The sequence below is a fragment of the Hippopotamus amphibius genome, chromosome X (genome assembly GCF_030028045.1).
Source record: "Hippopotamus amphibius kiboko isolate mHipAmp2 chromosome X, mHipAmp2.hap2, whole genome shotgun sequence".
Classification (NCBI taxonomy): domain Eukaryota; kingdom Metazoa; phylum Chordata; class Mammalia; order Artiodactyla; family Hippopotamidae; genus Hippopotamus; species Hippopotamus amphibius.
In genome coordinates this window covers 19,676,247-19,699,198 of record NC_080203.1, presented here as the reverse complement: position 1 = coordinate 19,699,198, position 22,952 = coordinate 19,676,247, and the positions used below count along the sequence as shown (strand labels likewise).

At 45.0% G+C, this 22,952-nt stretch overlaps 1 protein-coding gene across 1 annotated transcript in view; it reads right to left on the bottom strand.

Moving 5' to 3' along the window:
• GPC4 (glypican 4) overlaps positions 1-21,895 on the bottom strand; it is a 120,886-nt gene extending 98,991 nt beyond the window's left edge. The window contains exon 1 of the mRNA XM_057719160.1: positions 21,195-21,895. Coding sequence (XP_057575143.1) covers positions 21,195-21,354 — 160 coding nt within the window. The 5' untranslated portion in view covers positions 21,355-21,895. The remainder of the gene's footprint in view (positions 1-21,194) is intronic.
• Between the last annotated feature and the right edge of the window lie 1,057 nt (positions 21,896-22,952).

Genomic DNA, 22,952 nt, shown 5'->3' with positions numbered 1-22,952 from the left:
GTTATGTTAAAAGTAGCAGATAGGAGGAATTGGATGAAGGTGGTCAAATGTACAAGTGTCCAGTTATAGGATAAACAAGTACTAAAGATGTAATGTACAGCATGATAAATATAATTAACACTGCTGTATGTAATATATAAAAGTTAAGAGTAAATCCTAAGAGTTCTCATTACAAGAAAAAAATTTTTTTTCTATTTCTTTAATTTTGTTATCTATACAAGATGATGAATGATCACTAAACTTGTGATAATCACTTCATGTAAATCACATCATTATACTGTATGTCAACTATATCAATAAAATTGGAAAAAGAGCAGATACACCAACTATTATAATTTAAACCACACAGAAACATGTACATGTGAATAGGGATTAGACTGTGATGATAGGATATAAAATTTACTCTTTATTATTATTATCATTATATCATCTTTTCAATTGGAAAAAATTTAACCTACCATAAACAGTAATCTCTGGAGGCCAAATGACACTGTGACAATTCTGAGTGCCAGGTACAAAGTCCTGAGAGCAGAGTTAGTCAGGACAGGGAGAGGAAAAATGGCTGAAGAATCATAGATGCTGTTCAGCTCCCCAAGATGGTTTCAATCCCTAGATCTAAAGTGGCTTCAGCCCACAGGCTCTCACTTTCCCGGTGTGTAACTCTTTCTGGCTTTCTGGACATTGCAGGTGGCTGTACTTGCTGTTATCATGGGGTTTTACAGGAGAGCTCTGACTCAGAGACCAAGAGATATGAATTCATATACAAAAAGGAAGCAGTTACCCAGAAAGGTAGAAGAGTTGAACTCTTCACACTGAAAATACTGAGGATCCAAAAGCCAGACTGAATTTCTCGAATGTTGTTTCTTGGGGTTTTTATGGGAGATCAGTACAAGAAAGGAAATCATGTTGACAACACTGATTATTACACTGTTTGATGTCTTTTACATGAGAACCTATATAATAAATTCTTTCTAGGTTTAGGAACAACAAGAAAATGTCTTGCCTGAAGAACTGTCAGGTTTCTTTTCTCAGATAAATGCTACCTGGAAAACCTACTGGCATAGCCCATTCGCTGGCATAAGCCTCGCTTTTAGAATTCCTCATTCCCTTCTCCTTCCATCATGTGTCTTTCTGTTTATATAAAATGGGTTAATCTACATAATGCTTTCCAAAAAGACCCATAGTGAGTGCTCAGTACATGGTATCTACTGGAACTAAAATAATAATGATCACTATGACTGTAGGAATCTTACTGAATATGGATTAAATAATCTTCAACAGGTAGGGTTTATATTACAATTAAATTTTTAAAACCTTGGAAGAAAATGACGTGACTGCTCAAAGTTTCAGGCCCTGTCAGATTTTTGAAAATTAAAGACATATGGCTGAAGAATCAGTCACCAGCACCATGGATGTTGAACGGAACAATAGATTTCCATTACTAAAGCAATTAGAGGGCTGATGAAATCATGTTAGCCTCTTCTTGGTTGTTTTTGTTTGTTTGTTTGTTTTAATATTTATTTATTTGGCTGTGCCAGGTCTTAGTTGCAGCACGCGGGATCTTCCTTGCATGCATGCAGTAACTTTGGTTGTGGCATGCGGACTCTTTAGTTGCAGCATGCACGTGGGATCTAGTTCCCTGACCAGGGATCAAACCTGGGCCCCCTGCACTGGGACCATGGACCCCCACAGCCACTGGACCACCAGGGAAGTCCCTCTTGGTTGATTTTTTAAAATGGAAAAAAAATTATCAATTTTGACTGATTAAACAAAACAAATATTAGAAAAGGAAGAGCAGAGAAAGGAGAGAAAAGCCCGCTCAAGGTTACAATAAATTGTTTAAAAAAGAACAAAAGCACAAAGTCAACTGTTTCAGTGGACAGAATTCAATACAACCAAGAAACATACTGAAGTGATGTGGTATTTGAAGAAATCTCCAACAGTTTACATTTAGCTGGAGTAAAATGCCCTGCCGTTCTTCCTTTTTTATTTTTATTTATTTATTTGTTTGTTTCTTTATTTATTTTGGCCGTGCCATGCAACATGTGGGATCTTAGTTCCCCCACCAGGGATCGAACCCATGCCCCCTGCAGTGGAAACTCGGAGTCTTAACCACTGGACCACCAGGGAAGTTCCTATTTTTCCTTTTTTAAATTAAGGATCAAAATTGTCCTTCATTTCCAAGAATGACTATACAAGTAAGTAAAATACTTTAAGGACATTTTAATGGTCCCTTGGAAGCTGTCTGCAGTTGGGTTTCTGCTTTCTTCCATAAGAGCATACACTACTAAATATACACTATTATGAAAATTTAAGGTTTGATCACACATCAAGTAACTTGAAAACGGTGAAAAATTCCTTTACAACCAACTTTTGTTAAGAAAAACACTTAATACTAAGGCAATTTATATTTGGCAAAATACAGGATCTAAATCTTACATTTCTTAAATGTCACCCCGGGAAGCCACAAAGCATTGGCATAACACTCTGGCATATAGCACAGATTCAAAGACATTTCTGAAATTAATAACTGCGCCAATGCAATCATTTCCCTTTATTCTTAGTGATCAGCTTGCATTCCTCTCACATGGAAAACACATCTCAATTTTTTGGGTTGTTTTTCCCTTCTGCAAACTCTGAGGATACAACAGCTGCTGGGACTTCAGGAAGGAAAACAAATATCCTGCCCTAACAGCAGAACTGCCATTAGTCGTTCATGCTGCTATGGTCAATTATAGAAATGCCTTCTATAAATTTGACTAATTGGAGGGAATATGGGTTGAATTATACAATATTTCAAAGAAACGCAGACTTAACACTTTTAAACCCAGAGTGACTTCTCCCCGCGCCCCCACCCCCCCTAAGTTTTAAAGCAACTTGGAGAGCTACTTCAATAAACAGAGATATATCTGTAATTAGCACAATGGTTTCAACTAAAATGGCTGTTCCTGAGGTGTTTGGAGAGCCTGGCTTCCCCTATGCAGGTGTCAAACATCTCCTAATATCGTATTTACACCATTCATTTGCTTAGTAAACCCTTTTATTACAGATCCAGCAGAGATAAACAAGCTTAGCCTCAGCCTCCATTATCCCAGAATCTCAATGCATTTTACTTCATTCTTGAGTTTAGATGCAACCAAGAAAATCTCTGGGCTCCAAGAGAAACACTAAGAGGTTATTGGTGAAAGCGGTCCATGCTGTGTCTGTTTTAAAAATAAAAGCAGAGATAATTAATCATTTCTCCCTAAACTTAAAACTATGTTTAGATAGCTAAGGACTGGTTTGCCCCAGCATGAACCCACACATCTTAGTGTACACACCATGAGTGCTTCACAGCATAAGGACCATTTGCTTGATTGGACAACAAGTAACAAAATGGTTATTTCTAATTTTAATCAGGCAACTTATCCTTATATATTGATAGTGCAAGCCTGCTGTATTTAAAATAGAGCATATGCCAAAATCTTCATATTTAAATCCATATATAAAATAGGGTACCTCAGGACTTCCCTGGTGGCACAGTGGTTAAGAATCCACCTGCCAATGCAGGGGACATGGGTTCAATCCCTGGTCCAAGAAGATTCCACACTCTGTGGAGCAACTAAGCCCGTGCGCCACAACTACTGAGCCTGCGCCCTAGAGCCCACGCGCCACAACTACTGAAGCCCGTGCGCCTAGAGTCTGCACTACACAACAAGAGAAGCCATGGCAATGAAAATTCCACGCACCACAGCAAAGAGTAGCCCCCGCTTACCACAGCTATAGAAAGCCCGCACACAGCAACAAAGACCCAACACAGCCAAAAAATAAATATATATATACAGTATATATGTATATAAAATAGAGTGCCTTAATCAGCATGTCTACTCAAGATCTGGCCCATGCATACAAACATATGCACCCATTTACTACAGATGCAGTCAGTTCACTGCATTAAAAAATCAAGAGCTTGTGGCTTCAGCCTTCATCACTGCAATATAGTCTGTCCTTGCTGTAACAGGAGGCGGTCTGGATTAGAAGATGGCAAAAACCACTGGTTTGTAACCAAGAAACACTGGGAATACTGGAATCTCATGACCACTTGCGTACCAGCAGGTAAAACTGCCAAGCATGCAAGGTGGTGCCTATACATAATTCAGCCTCAGGGTTCCTGATTAGAGCTTGGAATTTCTGAACATACTAACAAAAATAAGGCCCTATTTTTATCCAGAGTAATCATCTAAAATTCTGAAAACCAACAATCCTATTTCAATTAAAAAATATATATATATATTTAGGGAGCTCCCTGGTGGCTCAGTGGTTAAGAATCCGCGTGCTAATGCAGGGGACACAGGTTCGATCCCTGGTCCAGGAAGATCCCACATGCCACAGAGCAACTAAGCCCCATGACCACAACTACTGAACCCACACACCACAACTACTGAAGCCCACATGCCTAGAGCCCATGCTCTGCAATAAGAGAAGCCACCACACTGAGAAGCCCATGCACCATAACAAAGATTAGCCTCCACTTGCTACAACTAGAGAAAAAGCCTGCGTGCAGCAACAAAGACCCAACGCAGCCAAAAAAAAAAATTATTTTATATATAAAATAAAATTCTGAAAAACACTTTCTTGAAATGGGGACAAACCTGTTCTGAGGGGCTCAGTGTACAGCGGGGAATGCGCCTTCCCATCCTGTTCCAATGATGACTACTAGAACACTTATCACTCAGGCTGCATTTGCTTACAGTCCTATCTCCCGGGCCAGCCTCTGCATTCAGCCCCCAAGCCGGGGTCCCCCTCTCATCTTGGGGACCTGCACACTTGGTTGCCATTCATGAAGGCTTGGAGAAGGAAGGAATCCTGCTACCAACTGGCAGAAGCATCTGGTCCATTTCTGCTAACCCAGAATTCTACTTGAACAGCCACTGCGGGGCCAGAGGGCTTCGTTTTGAGCCACTCACCAAGTCAAAAAAACTAGCATTTCAATTATTAGAGAAAGTCAAATCAAAACAACAATGAGGTCCCACCTCACACCAGTCAGAATGGCCATCATTAAAAAGTCTACAAATGGGGCTTCCTAGCTGGCGCAGTGGTTAAGAATCCACCTGCCAATGCAGGGGACACGGGTTCGATCCCTGGGCCAGGAAGATCCCACATGCCGTGGAGCAACTTAGCCTGTGCGCCACAACTATTGAGCCCATGTCCTGCAACTACTGAAGCCCACGCACCTAGAGCCCATGTTCCGCAACAAGAGAAGCCATGGCAATGAGGAGCCCGCGCACCACAATGAAGAGTAGCCCCCGCTCACTGCAACTAAAAGAAAGCCTGCGCACAGCAAAAAAGACCCAACACAGCCAATAAAATTAATTAATTAATTTTTTAAAAAAAATCTACAAACAATAAATGCTGGAGAGGCTGTGGAGAAAAGGGAACCCTTCTACACTGTTGGTGGGAATGTAAACTGCTGCAGCCACTATGGAAAAGTCTTGAGGTTCCTCAAACTAAAAATAGCGTTGCCGTATCATCCTGCAATCCCATTCCTGGGCATATATTCAGATGCAAGCATACTTCAAAAACATACATACACTCCTATGTTCACAGCAGCACTATTTACAATAGCCAAGACATGGAAACAACCTACATGTCCATCGACAGATGAACGGATAAAGATGTGGTGTATATACATATACATACACATATGTATATATATACATACACATACAAATATACACAGAATATTACTCAACCATTAAAAAGAATGAAATAATTTCATTTGCAGCAAATATGAATGGACCTAGAGATTATCATACTAAGTAACATAAATCAGAAAGAGGTAGACAAATACCGTGATACCACTTATATGTGGAATCTAAACTACTGCACAAATGAACATAGCTGTGAAAAAAACAGTCTCACAAATATAGTGAACAGACTCGTGGCTGCCAAGGGGGAGCAGTGGGGGAGGGAAGGAGTAGGAGTTGAGGATTAGCAGATGCAAATTATTATATACAGGATGGATAAACAGCAAGGTCCTACTGTAGAGCACAGGAAACTATATCCAATATCCTGTGATAAACCGTAATGGAAAAGAATATGAAAAAGAATAGATATGTATAACTGAGTCACTTTGTTGTACAGCAGAAATTAAACACAACATTGTAAATCAACTATACTTCAATAAAATTCTCGTTAAAAACTAGCATTTCTGTGCTCTCTATGGAACTAAGAGTGGATGTTGACCTTTCAAAGAAACCTGCAGGCTTCAGTACTCATAAGACCTGCTGGTTCCTCTGCAGAGCACTCGGAGAACAGAATACAACCCGTACAAAGTGACACAAGAGTTCACCCTGCACCTTCTGGTGCCCACATAAGCCCCATCTCTAAAATGATGGCCAAGGGATAAAACCAGATAAGAGTACTCCATGTAAGCCTCGCTAACTTCGGCCCATCTCCCCTGTGCTGCTCCAAGTACTCTAGACTTCGCCTCAGGACCCAATGGCAGGAACAGACCCTGCCATTCAAATTGCGGGCAGGGGGTGGGGTGGGGGGGGGTGATGGTGTAACACATGCCCTGGGCCTTAAATGGGGGGTCTAAAGTTCCAGAACACCATGCTTCACTCTGATGACATTCACTGAAGACTGAGAGCTTTCCTTTGAAGTAGTTATCCCAACTGTCACTAAATACTGATTTGGAGAATTACCAAGTCAGTATCTGTCTCACCATTTAGACCGTGACCCCATGCGTGCAAAGCCAGGCCTATGTCCTCTTTGGTCACTGCCTTACCCCCAAGTGCCCAGCACCATGCCCGTCAATTCAGAGGCACTCAGTAGGTTACTGAATGAACCCTCAGCCTAGGCACCCTCTTTCTACAGATGTGCCTCACACTCACAAGCAGGATACTTAGTTAGGAAAAAGCTTTCAGAGGGTAAAGAGCACTCTACTTGCCAGGAGAACTCACTCATGCATTCACTCAACAAACATTTGAGTGTCAAGCAACGCACTAGACACTGGGCAATAGGGCAGTGCGTAAAAGAGGCAAAGTCCCTGCCCTCGGGTCAGATTGTGAGAACTGAACAGAGCAGTGGGGGAGAGGGACAAAGTGTATATGGGGGGCATTCTAGTTTACACAGAGGTCAGGAAAGGCTTCTCCATGAAGGTGATAGGTAAGCAAAGCCCGGAACTGTGTGAGGGAGCCAGCTGTGCTGAGGAAGAGCCAGTATATGGGGAAACCAATAAAAAGACTGGGGTGGGGGGGGGGGGCAGGGAGGGGACGACACTTACCTGGTGGTGCAGTGGTTAAGACTCCATGCTTCCCATGCAGGGGGCCCGGGTGTGATCCCTAGTTAGGGAACTAGATCCCACATGCATGCTGCAACTAAGAGTTTGCATGCCACAACTAAGGAGCCGGGAGCTGCAACTAAGACCTGGTGCAACCAAATAAGTATTTTTTAAAAAGAGAGAGAAGACAGTGCGGGCTGGCATGGGAGGGGGCAAGAGGCAGAGCCTGTAAGGCTGTCCAAGCTTTGGCTTTCGGTCTGGGTGGCAATGGGAGTCACTGGAGCAATTTGAGCAGAAGTGGTAAGATCAGAGGGAGGTTTAACAGAATAGGATCGCACTGGCTAATGTGCTGGAAACAGACTGGTGGGGAGGAGGCTGGAGCGTGAGCCAGAGCAGAGAGACTCATCAGAGGCAAGTGCGATAATCCAGAGAAGAGGTGATGGGAGATGAGATCAGGAGGGTAGTTACCGAGATGGTAAATAGGAGGACAGATTCTTGGATCCATCTTGAATGCAGAGCCTAAAGGCAGAGATTCTGAAAGAGCATCTAAACAGAAACATTTCCCACCCAATCACCTAAATCTTTGCTCCAATCCCAAGAAAACGGACAGCCTCTTATTTTGGAAGGTTCTGATTTCTTCATTTGCCCTCCAACCTGAAAGATACAAGACCATCTTCTCCCACGGCCACACTGCTTAATGATCAATCCACCTCCCACCAGCAGAGTCTTCTTCCCTGAATGTATCCAGGTCTCTGGGACCTGAAGGGGCAGGGGGAAAAAAGTTAGTTCCAAACTGGGGATAAACAAGGCAGAATATTAACCAACCTGCCAGCTGGGGGCATTTAGTTCAGATTCAGTTTCAAGTGAACTCACTGCACTCCTCCCCTTCAAAAAAAAAAATTCTCCCCATAAACACAAAAAACTATTCCTCATCCTAGCCTCTGACATCCTCGTCAGGGAATGATTTTTAAGGACTATTTCTGAAGTACACCAGTGAAAAGTTGTCCTGTGTTGCTTTTTAAAATCTTAGCATGGGGAAATATTCTATAATTAAGGCAATTTTAACAATGGTAGATAATAATTTGACTATAAATTGTAAGGAATGTAATGATTGCTTATTCTGGCACCAAAGAAGCAGGACTTTCTGTGAAGTGACTGCCAAGAAAAATGATACTCCCACTCAGGCTGGACCATTGCAAGTAGTAACTGTTAACCACGTGCTTCACACTGCAGTTTGCAAGGACACAGTGCTTTGTTTTCATCTCTAACTAAACACCAGACTGAAAACTCAACGGAGACAAACCTGGGGGGTGGGACAGAAACAATAACTGAAGGGAAAATTTTTTTCCTGTAGCTTGATGCTTGCTGGGATGCCGACGTCAAGGGTTTGGAGAACTAAGGAAACCTCTGCAGTCCAAAAGAAACCACTTCCCAGTCTGCTCCTGTAGACAGAAGCCCAACATCAAGAAAGAAGCCAGGCTTAAAGAGGCTTGTGAAAGCCAAGGGACAAAGTAGCTGGGAGGAGAAAGGACTGGCATGAAAAGAATGGCTGGGATGAAGGGGAGGGGGGGAGCCAGGTGACCTTGAGCTAGACTAGACAAAGACAGTAACCCTGCCTGGGGCCCAACCTGAGCTGCCTTGGGAAGGGGAGGGACGTGAACACCTGGCTGAGAGGCTAAAGCGAGGAACAGGAGCAAAGGCTCTTTTTTCTGAAGCACCTCTGTAGGTACGGCGGAGCTCCTGTTAATGTCTGGACCAGACAATGTAAGCAGCAGCAACCATTTGTCTATCAGGATTAAAACAAACCACATGAAATATTCAGCTCCCACCTCTGAACAAGCTGAGAAATAACACTACATTCTAAGTTAAAAAAAAAAAAAAAAGATTCTTTTTCTCTCTCTCACTTAGGCATCTAGGACTCAATGTATTAGAAATTTTAAAATAAACAGCTAAAAATAAATTAAATGAAAGAAAAGGCATGGATGAGTAGAAATATTCATTCCTAGAATGAATACAAAAGTCACAAATCATGCTTGAACTTATTTGTGAACCACAAACATTTCTCTAACACCTACCATGTGCCGGGCAGTGTGATAGAAGCTGGAGCAACACAGCCTCACAAGAGCAGGCGTGATCAGGCAGGAACTGCTTCTTTTTCTTTAAAGGTTCAAACAGCCACCTCATCACAGGACAAGGACCCTCATATGTGTCCTCATTCCTTTTTTTTTAAGAACTTTTACTGAGATACAGTTAACAGACAATAAACTGCACATATTTAGAGTGTACAATTTGGTATCCCAATCTCCCAATTCATCGCCCCCCAACCCTCCCCGTTTTCCCCACTTGGTGTCCATGTTTGTTCTCTACATCTGTGTCTCTATTTCTGCCTTGCAAACCGGTTGATTTGTACCATTTTTCTATAGTCCACATATATGTGTTAATATACAATATTTGTTTTTCTCTGACTCTTCACTATGACAGTCTCTAGATCCATCCATGTCTCTACAAATGTACCAGTTTCATTGCGTTTTACAGCTGAGTGATATTCCATTGTATACATGTACCACATCTTTTTTATCCATTCATCTGTTGATGGACATTTAGGTTGCTTCCATGTCCTGGCTATTGTAAATAGTGCTGCAATGAACACTGGAGTGCATGTGTCTTTTTGAATTATGGTGTTCTCTGGGTATATGCCCAGCAGTGGGATTGCTGGGTCATATGTTAACTTTTTAGCTTTGCAAGGAACCTCCATACTGTTCTCCATAGTGGCTGTATCAATTTACATTCCCACCAACAGTGCAAGAGTGTTCCCTTTTCTCCACACCCTCTCCAGCATTTACTGTTTGTAGATTTTCTGATGATGCCCATTCTAACCGGTGTGAGGTGATACTTCACTGTAGTTTTGATTTGCATTCCTCTAATAATTAGTGATGTGGAGCAGCTTTTCATGTGCCTCTTGACCACCTGTATGCCTTCTTTGGAGAAATGCCTGTTTAGATCTTCTGCCCATTTTTTGATTGGGTTGTTTTGTTTTTTTGATATTGAGCTGGATGAACTGTTTATATATTTTGGAGATTAATCCTTTGTCTGTTGATTCATTTGCAAATATTTTCCCCCCTTCTGAGGGTTGTCTTTTTGTCTTGCTTATAGTTTTCTTTGCTGTGCAGAAGCTTTGAAATTTCATTAGGTCCCACTGATTTATTTTTGTTTTTATTTCCATTACTCTAGGGGGTGGATCAAAAAAGATCTTGCTGTTATTTACGTCAAAGAGCGTTCTTCCTATGTTTTCCTCTAGGAGTTTTATAGTGACTGGCCTTACATTTCGGTCTTTTATCCATTTTGAGTTTATTTTCGTGTACAGTGTTAAGCAGTGTTCTAATTTCATTCTTTCACATGTAGCTGTCCAGTTTTCCCAGCACCACTTATTGAAGAGGCTGCCTTTTCTCCATTATATACCCTTGCCTCCTTTGTCATAGATTAGTTGACCATAGTTTATCTCTGGGCTTTCTATCCTGTTCCATTGATCTATATTTCTGTTCTTGTGCCAGTACCATACTGTCTTGATCACTGTAGCCTTGTAGTATAGCCTGAAGTCACGAAGGCTGATTCCCCCAACTCTGTCTTTCCTTCTCAAGATTGCTTTGGCTATTTGGGGTCTTTTGCGTTTCCATACAAATCGTAAAACTTCTTGTTCTAGTTCTGTGGAAAATGCCATTGGTAATTTGATAGGGACTGCATTGAATCTGTAAATTGCATTTGGTTAGTACAGTCATTTTCACAATGTTGATTCTTCCAATCCAAGAACATGGTATGTCCCTCCACCTGTTTGATTTCTTTCATCACTGTCTTATAGTTTTCTGAGTACAGGTCTTTTACCTCCTTGGTTAAGTTTATTCCTAGGTATTTTATTCTTTTTGTTGCAATGGTGAATGGGATTGCTTCCTTAATTTCTCTTTCTGATCTTTCATTGGTAGTGTATAGAAATGCAAGAGATTTCTGTGTGTTAATTTTGTATCCTGCAACTTTACCAAATTCACTGATTAGCTCAAGTAGTTTTCTGGTGGCATCTTTAGGATTTTCTATGTACAGATAGTATCATGTCATCTGCAAACAGTGACAGCTTTACTTCTTCTTTTCCAATTTGGATTCCTTTTATTTCTTTTTCTTCTGATTGCTGTGGCAAGGACTTCCAAAACTATGTTGAATAGTAGTGGCGAGAGTGGACATCCTTGTCTTGTTCCTGATCTTAGAGGGAATGCTTTCAGTCTCTCACCATTGAGAATGATGTTGGCTGTGGGTTTGTTGTATATGGCCTTTATTATGTTGAGGAAGGTTCCCTCTATGCCCACCTTCTGGAGAGTTTTTGTCATAAACGAGTGTTGAATTTTTTTAAAAGCTTTTCTGCATCTATTGAGATGATCATGTGGATTTTATCCTTCAATTTGTTAATATGGTGTATCACATTGATTGATTTGCATATATTGAAGAATCCTTGCATTCCAGGGATAAACCCCACTTGATCATGGTGTATGATCCTTTTAATGTGTTGTTGGATTCTGTTGGCTAGTATTTTGTTGAGGATTTTTGCATCTAAATTCATCAGTGATATTGGTCTGTAGTTTTCTTTTTTTGTAGTATCTTTGTCTGGTTTTGGTAGTGTCCTCATTCTTAAAACAATACTCCTGTCCTTACCTTCTACTGTGTCTTTAAATATGATTATCCATTTACTTAGTTTGGTAAATGTATAAAAGGGAAACCAACATTCACATATTTAAACCTGTCACCACTAACTCAAAACCAACTTGTGCCTTTGGTGACTTCAGGTCAGAATGTCAGTTTCCCAAACTGAGCACAGCAGGTGGTAACAGTTGTAGGAACATCTACCTGGGATGTCCTAGGTGGATTAGAAGACAAGATGTAGAGGAACAAAATCACCAACCAAAAGCTATGGAGTGAGTAAACCACTGAATTAATAATACTCAGCCTTTAACTTTTTTTTTTTTCCTGGAAAAGGACAAAGTGACACATAGAATCGACTCCTTATGGACCCAGCACTGTTGGGAAGCTAGGTGCTATAAAAAAGTCATGTGCTTTCAAGAGCAATTTTTATATTTTGAGGATGTCCACTCTTTCTAAAATATGCTTCTGGGAATTCCCTGGCCGTCCAGTGCTTAAGACTCTGCACTTTCACCGCTGAGGGCCCGGGCTAGATCCCTGGTTGGGGAAATAAGATCCCACAACTCACATGGTCTGGCCAAAAACAAAAACAAAAACCTTCTGAACTTTTAAATCAGAATAAACCAAACATAATTATTTAATACTGCCCTGAGGGACAGTATATAATTATATACATAATTCTTGTATATAAGTATATATATATATATATAATATATATATGAATCATTTTGCTGTATACCTGAAACTAACAGAACATTGTAAATCAACCATACTTCAATAAAAATTCCTCTATGGGACTTCCCTCGCGGTCTAGTGGTTAAAACTCTGTGCTTCCACTGCAGGGGGCACGAGTTCGATCCCTGGTCCGGGAACTAAGATACTGCATACAGAGCAGACAAAAAAAAAATACTGCCCTGAAATATACTAGTGCCCTCATGGGTTAGAAAGGTGTCTCTGAGCATTCACCCCATCCTAAGATAAGGGCTCCAACTGCCAAGAATCAGCAAGTTCTGGGTTCAGCCTCAGGGATGAGCAAGTTCAGCCTCTGGCCCCCAACCTGTTTCACACTGTCATCGCTCATCCCTCCCAGATGTCAAGCCTTGCCGGACTCCAAACCCATCCCTTCCTCTGCCAGGTCCACTCCCCTATCAGCACTACTTGCTATTCCTAACCTGCCTTGGACTGGGAAGCCAGGTAACCTAAGTTTTTTATCTTCACACATTTAAACCCTATCTACCTAATTTTAATGTAAGTGCCTCAAAAAAAGCTTGATTCTGGTTTTAAATGAACTCTCTGAATCCTCAGCACCTAGCATTCTGCTCTTGATGGAAGAGCTATTCAATCAATGATGCGGATGATAAATTTCTGAAGGCCTTTTCTGCAAGTAGAATGCATGGGCTTTATGACAGCTGTTTCCATCATTTAGCTTTTCTGCTTACTTCCACATTCCCAGCTGTGTTCTGGATGGCTGTGCCGGCCAGAAGCCTAGGGATTTACTGTACTTCTATTTCTTGATAAGATACTTGAAGAGAATAAACACATGGCAAAGAGGACATTAAAGTAAGGGATAAAGAGATTTTTTTTTATTTTACCAATAAAGAGAAGGGGAAGAAGTATCACCTAAGCACACTGACACTTAATCAATAAACAACAGCCAGGCTGGATTCCTGTCTAATTCTCTCCAAAGTACTCTCAACATCCTAGTCTTATTTCTCCACCCTCAGCAGAGCATCACTGGTTATGGCATATACTTGCATCTTGACTTAAAAAATATTTTTCCCAAGTTTAACAGACTTTCCTCTTAAGCCCAAGTTAGCCAAAATGAAAGCAAGCATGCACTGGGTCTAAACCAAAGCTCTCTTCTGAGATAACACTTTGTGATAAATCTCATTGGAAAATTCAGAGTCACAGCATCTCAGAGATGGAAGGGACTTCAGAGATCATCTAGGGCACTGGTTCTCAACCATAGCTGCTCATTAGAACCACTGAGGAGCTTTTAAAAAATTACCGCCACCTTAGCCCCACTGCCAGAAAGTATGATTTAATTGGCCTGGGGTGGTGCCCAGGCACTAGTGGATTTTGAAACCTCTCCAGGCAGTTCTAAAGCATAGCCAGGGCTGAGAATCCCTGATGTAATCCAGTATTCTAACAACTCCACACCCATTTTTCAACTGTAGGAGAAAGAACCTCACCAAAGGTATCAGACAACTAATTTGTCACAGAGCTAGGCTAGAAGTGCTCTTTTCAAGAAACCATGGCCTTCCCATGTAACCTACAGTGGGGTTTCTTCTCTCTCCCCCTCCCCCTTACTCTATTATTTCCTCTTTCCGATAAACCAGCATCCTCATCTATCCCAAAGTAAATGCATTTGCTGAATACACTCTGCCTTGGAATCTCATTGCATAATTCCTGACAACCTAAACTAGGTTTGTTTTCCTGTATCCACTTGCTTCTTCTCTCTCAAACAGCTCTGGGAGTTCTTGGAACTCAGGCATGGCTGCCCCTTCAAGAAGCCACATTGCTTTTCCTGAGAGGCTGGACTCACCTAGCCCACCCTTTTCACCATTATCATCACATGGGCCATTGGAAATCCCTGGCAAGGCTCACCTCTGATTCTCTTCAGCTCATTTCATTTCTAGTTTGTACCTGCCCTGCCATACCTCATGGACTTCCCTCTTCTCCTGGCTTCACTCTTTCCATTTTGTGAAAGATGCCTTTTCCGCCCCACCCCGAAGCAGCCTCTTTTACTCTGCCAGTTAGTCATGCCGGGTTCTTTTTTTCTTCCCCCAAGCAGCTGGTCTTTTTGATGTCTGGCACACATTTATCTGGGCTTCCAATAAGATGTTTTTACACAGTTTCCAGGCTTCCTGGAGGTTATTGACTTTTTTTTTTAGCTCTTCCATTCAATTTTTTTCCTAATTTCTAACATTTGTTAGAGTTTCTTTTTCAAAAGTTGAATACCTGGCTGACGGATCGCTTTGATTTTTCTCTCCCACCAGATTGCTGAATTAAATGCATCAGAACTTAAATATAATATTTCAAATTACCTCCAAGATGGAATCGCTTCACGTATTTTCTGCACTTTCATGTTCTCTATAGTAAGCAACAGATGTTTAACCAAGTGGAACTGAAAATGCTAGTTTTTACCTGTTCATATTTTAGTGTGTCTGCTTATATTAAAAAAAAAATTTTTTTTTTTGGCCATGCCACATGGCTTGTGGGATCTTAGTTCCCGGAGCAGGGATCGAACCCAGGCCCTTGGCAGTGAAAGCGTGGGAGTCCTACCACTGGACTGCCAGGGAATTACCTGCTTATATAAAATACTGATATCCTTAAGCCTGTGTTCTTCACCTTGGTAAAGACAACAAACAAGATTTTATTTTTTAAAAGGTAATTGATGTGCATCAAACAGCTCTATATGCTGAATCTAAGGTGTTAAATTACTCTTCTCCATTTGCTCTAAATTGCTTAATCACAAAAGTCTCAATTGTTTGTTTCTTAAAGAAGTATATCTCAAAGTGGGAAGACCAACAGGATTCCAAATCCTTCTGAAAAATTCCTATGACACTCAGTTATTAATGAAGCGGTAAAGACAAGTATGCCCCCAAAAGAATAAAAACATTCTCCAAGTTATAACATTTCTGGGAGATTTACTCTAAATTTATTTCATTTCAGAATGTTTAGACCCAAAAGCTTCCCAGGAGGGCAAGAGACCATGGGATGACGATCTATCACCAAGGCAGTATAATCCCATGAGAGCACTGGTGTCCTGCCAGACAAGGCGATACAACTGTTTGTGTCATCCCCCCACCACTCATTTAACAAATATTGCACTGCGCTCGCACACCTGGTACCACTGGGCACACAAAATGCCAGGAGCTGCCATCTGTCCTCGGGTTGCTTACAGTTGAGGCGAGAAAACACACGTGCCTGCATGTATGATGAACCAGGATACGAGACAGCTGTGTGCAAACACCATGGATCCTATTCAAGCTGGGGATTCAGAGGAAGAAAGCATATAACCCTGGGGAGTTCAAGAGTGACTCCATGAAAGTATCATTTGAGATACTTGGAACCACGGAAGCTCGAAGCAGAGAAATGACTCCATTCAAAGTACCGCTGAAAGGAAAGGAAGCTGGTAATATTTAGGATGGAATAGGGGGGTAGCAGACAAGACACAGGTAGACCACTTAAGAACTATTTAAAATAGCCTCCCGACAGCTCTCCCTGCCTTTATTCCCCTTGCCTCACCAACCCTGAACTCACAGTGCCACTCATCTTCCTGAAACAGCTTCCCTAATGGCATTCGCCTCCTCAGAAGCTATTGTTGGCTCCCCATGGCCCAGGAAATACAATTTATGTTCCTTCTACTGTTAACATTAGATTGTCTCCGTCTGGGTACAACACTTTGCCTGCAAAGGACATGACTGGATCTCTCTACTAGAGCATCAGCATAGTGCTGTGATGATGGTCTTTTACTAGTTAGTTGCTGGTCCTCTCATAGCTTATGTTTGTAAGACCTGCCTTCTATGGGAGTTGGGAAGGTACTTTCTTGTCTTATTATCTGTACAACATAGCATAGACTCTGGGTCAGATAAGACCTAGGGTGGGTTCAAATTCCACCTCCAACATTCACTAGCTGTGAGACTGCAAATAGATTTCTAAATCCCTTGAATCTCAGTTTCCTTGTCTGTAAAATGGGGATATGAAGACAGTCATTCTGACTTCGCATGCTTGGTGTGGACCTGAAATGAGCCGATGATGTTGAGGACCAGGCAGGCACAGGGAAAACACTTAATAGCCACTAGCTCTTTTCATCTTTTCATTGTGGCCAAAATGCATTTTTGGTGAACATGTATGGCAACCACCTCAGCGCTAAAACAGATGTTACTGCGGAGCCACAGACTTGCTCCCAAAGGACTTACATGAACACTGATGTTGTTTCCCTTGTTGACACAACAACAAAAAAAAACTTCCTTTTTCATTCCTCAGTCTAGTCTCTAGCTAATCCTGAAATTGCATGCAACCCAATGTGAGTCAAACAAAAAAGGAAAATAGTAATTATGCTGAATCAAACATTTTATATATGTATGTTCTAACCAGAGATAGAGCTGCATAAGCCAGAACTTTTACTAAGTTCTTTTTTGAGCATGTCCAGGAGATAATTCCTGTACTACTTGGGACAATTTCTATACTGACAGGTGAGAAAAATCACAAGTTCTCTGCTAAATCCAACCCATCTAGGGACTTCCTAGGTGGTGCAGTGGTTGAGAATCCGGCTACCAATGCAGGGAACACAGGTTCGATCCCTGCTCCAGGAAGATCCCACATGCCGCAGAGCAACTAAGCCCGTGAGCCACAACTATGGAGCCCGTGTGCCGCAACTACTGAAGCCCACACACCTAGAGCCCATGCTCCGCAACAAGAGAAGCCACTGCAATGAGAAGACCGCGTACCGCAACAAAGAGTAGCCCCTGTCTGCTGTAACTAGAGAAAGCCCATGTGCAGTAAGGAAGAACCAACACAGCCAGTAAATAAATAAATAAATTTATAAAAAGAAATTACCCATGAAAATCCTTTTTTTAAAAAAAATCCAACCCATCTACTTAAAGTAGGTAACAAGGAATACAACCCTTGAAGACATATGCTGTGTGTCTTACATGCAATAATCAACACAGTACCAGAAAGTATTCCTACTTCTCCAACACGTTTTCCCATATAATCCTAACATAGCTTACATGATTCCCTTAGAGGTATACACATGAACATGTGTGCACACGCACAGGTGCAGTGGTCATGAACGTAAATGGGAACAGGAAAATTAAAACTCCCAAATCACAACTGTTATGTAAAGTTCTCCTTGGTATCATTCGATGTCACTGCGGAAGGGACCTTTGGCAAGCTGAAGGTTTCTAACCAACTGCCTCACTTTTCAAGACAATTTCAAGCAAAGATTAGCTTAGTAATAAAATGCCAATTGTTGCATACGCTTTATCCTGTTCTTATGGAGGGAGGCACAATGAGAATGGTAAGATTTTACAATTTCTTGTTAATACTATTATTATTATTATTATTTTACTATTGAACTACCATTAGTGAGTTTATATCCTAGTCCCAAATCCCTTCTCCCTGGAACTCCCCGGGCACTCCTTTCTCCTCATCTGTACCACTCGTATGGTACTTATCACACACCATGCTGTATTCCAACCGAGTGTGTGCATGGCTTATCTCCCTATTACATGGGAAGGTTCTGGTGGCAGAGGCCCTCCTGTCCTCCAAGATGCTGAGCACCGAATATCGCACACAGTAGGCGCTCCAAAAGATATGCCCATTGAAAGCTGAACAAAAACCCATCCTTTGTGTTAAAGATCCCTTTTGATCATGGCATCTGGGCTACCCATTATCTGGTAAGTACAGGGGTCAAGTGGATAGGCAATGCAAGACCCAGTTGAAGGTCAACATGCTGTACTCCCTGACACCCTTGAGAGCACATCAAATTATCTTAATTATGATCTAAAAAGACTGAGAGTCCTCAAGAGCATGGAGTATTCCGCAAAGCCTGTTCAAACCTCTAGAAGGCAAGTGCAAGGCCATCAGGAATCAAACCTTAAACTTGGGCTAAGCCTGGGGCTAGGCCCCCGGACATTGTGACCCTTTGCCCGGAAAACAATCCTGGACTTTTTGCACTAAGAAAAATACACACACACATACACGCAACCAAGGAAAGTGCTGGCAATTAATTCATTCAAGTCACTACATTGACTATGCTCTCCCAAATGACCAAAATTATCTGAGTGGAGCCCAGGGAAGACAAGGACAATGTATGCATCTGGAGAGGCCAGGGTGTTGGTAAAGATTACCCCTGTTTCTATACTGGCCGCCTAAAGGTATTTACTTGGGTCTGTCTGTGTTGTGACAGTGTCCTAGACTCAAATGAATGCCTCTAACACTCCACATTTTTGAGCCATTCAGTCATGCATTTTTGTTATTGTTGAAAGTGGTGCGAAATTGCACTGCATGAGCTAAAGTCCTTGGTGGTCTTCCAAGGATTCTAGCTAAAAAGGCACTTCCTTTGTTCCTCGGGAGAATGCAGTCCAGTAGGTCATTCAAAAGGGGAAATAAAAGCAGCAGCCCTGGGAGGGAGATGAAGGACAAGACAAAAAGAATAAAATGTTTTGGGTGTGAGCACATTAGCTTCCATTTCCTGCTGCTGGTCACTAATAACGTTCGTATCTTTAGCGGGAATATGTCCAGAGAAACATTTATGCAAACATACTCCTCAGGTGTTTTCTGGGGACCGTGACAATCAAAGGGAACACCTAGCACTGTCTTTGAGCACCCTTCAAACTTCCTTTTTCCTGAGATGCTGGCTGGGGAAGATGTCTTGCTTTTGCAAGGCTGCACAGAGCAAAGTTGGAGACAGTGGGGGGGGGGATTTCACAGCCCACTCCCCAAACGCCTCCTGTCCACCTCAAAGGCACATATTGTTTTGCATGAGCAGAAGATGAAAACTTGTCACGTTCCCATTAAGTGCATCGCTGCATCTATCCCTTCAAAATGTGGGAATGACAACTGTAACCTTCACGCCAATCATCTCCGCTGGGCCCCGAGCCCAAACCGTGCAGGGCACAAAGACCCCAGGTCTGACCTGTGGAGCCCCCAAGCTTCAGTGGCTGCTGGCTCAACTTTACTTTTTCGGGCGGGGCGGGAGGGAGAGGGGAAAGAAAAGAGGGCTTTTTAGGGCTCTACAACCAATAAAATCGTGCCGCTGTGAAGACAAGCAGCTCAAGGGCAAACAGTCTCTAATCAGTAACGTGCGAGTTACTTGATAACTGCCAAGGTGCGTGGGCTCCTAGGCTGCTCTAACCATTTCTTAGGTTCTATTTCTAGATAGATGCCGGTCACACTCGAAAACTGCCCAGCAACTTCCCTCAATTACTTTTGTAATTTATATGTAATTGATGACTGCACTTAATCTCCAAGGTTATTAATAGCCCTTCCCAAAAAATGACCCCCAAGTCTTCCTAAGCCTTTGGAAGCGCCTGGTTGAAATTACAGTATTTCCTTTGCTGGCTGCCGGCCTCCTGCCCGCCCCTCCCGGGTGACCAACACTGCGAGGCAAAGGCGCGCTCTGCTCACTTCCATGAAAGGTTCGGAATGGAAAGCTTGGCCCCCAGGGCTCGAATCGCTCACTTCTCCGTTAGGTTAAGCTGGCCACCAGCCAGCTAGATTCGTGGTTCTTTCTGAACCCTCGGGGCGAACAGGCTACCTGCGCCGCCGCTGGCCCCAGCGCGGCCCGCGGGGCTGCGCGCAACAGTTGGCCTCTCTGCGAATGAGTGAGTGCCACCCAGAGGGGACCGGCCGGGCCACCACCGCCCGCCTGGCGAGGAGGGGCGAAGGGCACCCGCAGCAAAGCAGCCTCCCCAGCGCTCCAAGAAGGGCTTTCACAAACACCCCACGCATCCCCAGCGCCGAAATCCAGTGAACTTTTTCACAGGCTAAGCGGTCTCTATTTGTATAACCATCTCCAAACTGAGATTCAAGCTTCCTGTAATCAGTCCTTCCAAAGGTTTGTAATTTAAAGTGCAATTAACCATTAAAATGAGGTGAGAAAAAAAGAAAGGGGGGGAAAATACCAACACTTTCCGGAAAACAGGAGAGTTCCCAAAAGTCAGAGTTTGGAGGGGTGGAGAGCCGTTTGCTTTTTAAAGGTCACTTCTAAAGCCGCTGGATCTACCAAAACTCCTAATCCATGTCAGTGGTGGGAGAGAGGCGGGGAGTGGGTTTTTAAGGAACACCAATGAAACATCAATTCAAGTTCCACCTTTTGCGCCCCCCCGGAATCTGGCAAATCCCACCCCACCCGACCTCTCGTCACCCACACAACAAAGCGGGGAGCCCAGCGAGGAGTTCAACCCGGAAAAGGCGAGGGAGCGGGTGACAAGCACTTTGCGGGCCAGAGTCCTCTGGGGCTTCCTGGGACCAGGGAGACCGCGGGAGGGGGTGGGGGATGGAAGCGGCGCGCCGGAGTGCCACCGGGCAGCTCGGGGGCGCCCCTCCGCCAGCGGCGCACCGGGGGCCGCCGCGTCCGCGGGGAAAGCTCTGCGTCGGGGCTCGCTCTGGCGCGCCTGCCCATTTCTCCGTCTCGGCAACCTGCGTCCAGCGCGGGGGGCGGCGAGGCGAGGGGGCTCCGCGGCCCCTGCCCCGGGGTGCCGGTCTCTGCGCTCGCCTCCCGGGGGCTCCCACCTACCGTTGATCTCGTGCATGGGGGCATCGTTCTTGTCGAAGCCTTTGGACATGTAGAGACGTCGCACTTCCGAACAACTTTTCGACTTGAGCTCGGCAGCCAGCAGCGCGGCGCTGAGTGCGGCCAGGGTGCAGAGCAGCGCGGGTAAGCCGAACCGTGCCATGGTGCGGGCCGAGGCGGACGTGCTCCCACCTTTGGGACAGGACGGAAAGTGGCGGGCGGCAGCGGAGTCGGGGGCTCGCGAGCGGAGTCTGAGGACGAGGGGAGTTGGAGGAGTTGGAGGAGGAGGAGGAGAGCAGCAGGAGGAGGAGGAGACGCGGGGCGAAAAGTGGAGCTGGGCCTCGCGCGTCAGGCAACGGTCCCCGGTGCCAGGCTCCCGGCCCGGGGAGGAGGAGGAGGGCGTGGAGGCGGTGCGCGGCCCAGGGGAGCGGAGGCGCGGGCCGGTGACCTCGGGGCTCCGCGGCGGCAGCGATCGGGGCGAGCCGGCCGGCGGCGGGACAGGGGCGCTGGGAAGGAGGGGAAGGTGGCAGGCGCCGCGGGGGCCGAAGAGGGCGTGGGCGGCGGCGGCGGGCGCTCGCGGCGCGCGGCTCGGGCTGCCCGGCGCTGGTCCGCTCTGCTGGCTCGGCTCGGCTCGGCTCGCTCTGCCCTCGGCCGCACGGCTGTGCCCTCTTCAGCTCTGCCGCTGATTGACTGGCCGGCGTGCGCGGCGACGCTCGACAAACTTGGCCCAGCGGGCGGCACTCAGGGGGAGGGGGCAGGCGGCGGGGGGGCGGGAGACAGGCGGGAGCACGCAGGGCCGGGACGGGAGAAAACCTGGAAGAAGGGTTGGATCCGGAGCGGCCAAATCCACTTCCTAGGGGGCCGCACCGGGCGCGCGGCGCTCCCTCGCGCGACACGCCCCGCCGGGCTCCTCCCTCCTTCCCTCCTTCCCTCCTCCCGGGAGGCGGGGAGCGTGCCCGCCGCCCCCCACCCGGAGAGGACAGGCTAACTTCTCCGGGGAGAAGGGCCCAAGTCCCGGGGGACCGAGAGGCCGGGGACTTGAAACCCACGTCCGAGTCCTAGGCCTTCTGCGCGTGGCCACCTGACCGGCTGCCCGCGGGCCAAAGCCGGACGGAGCCCTCCGGCCTCGATACCTACCCACCCCCCCGCCGCTGCCGCCTCGCAGCCTGGAGGACGCTCCTGACCGCCCAGCTCCTGGGCTAGGAGGGGAAAACGCTGGCATTAATCTCATTGTTTGCTGCGGGCATCAGAGGGACTTGGGACTCCGAGCTGGCTCTAGAGCCAGGTTCACCTGGTCCCCTCAGACCCGCTTTCCATCAAACGGTGCTCATGGAGCACCGAGCTGTTCCGGAAACCTGGCAGGAATTCTCAGCCCCCACCCCACCCCCCAGCCTGGTTCTGCTACAAGTCTAATCAAACCCTGAAGCAGGAGAACGCCCTCCATCCCCACCCCCCACCCCACCCCCACCCCCCCGCCAACCGCAGAGCAAATTCTGGGTTGACCTTGGAAATCTGGCCCAAACCCTCCTTTTGCACGAAGGGAAACTGAGGCCCAGAGAAGGGAAGCCACTTGCTGATAGTATGTAGCTGGGAGGGGTGGGGTGGTCCAGTATCTGGGACTTGACTCCCAGGTCACATGGAATAAAGGTAGTCCAGGACCCCCAATTCCCCTCTGCCCTTAAGCCTCTTGACAGAGAGTCACACCTCTCTGGGACCTGTCCCGAGGTAGCCACCCGAAAAATGGAAATGGGTGAGTCTTCC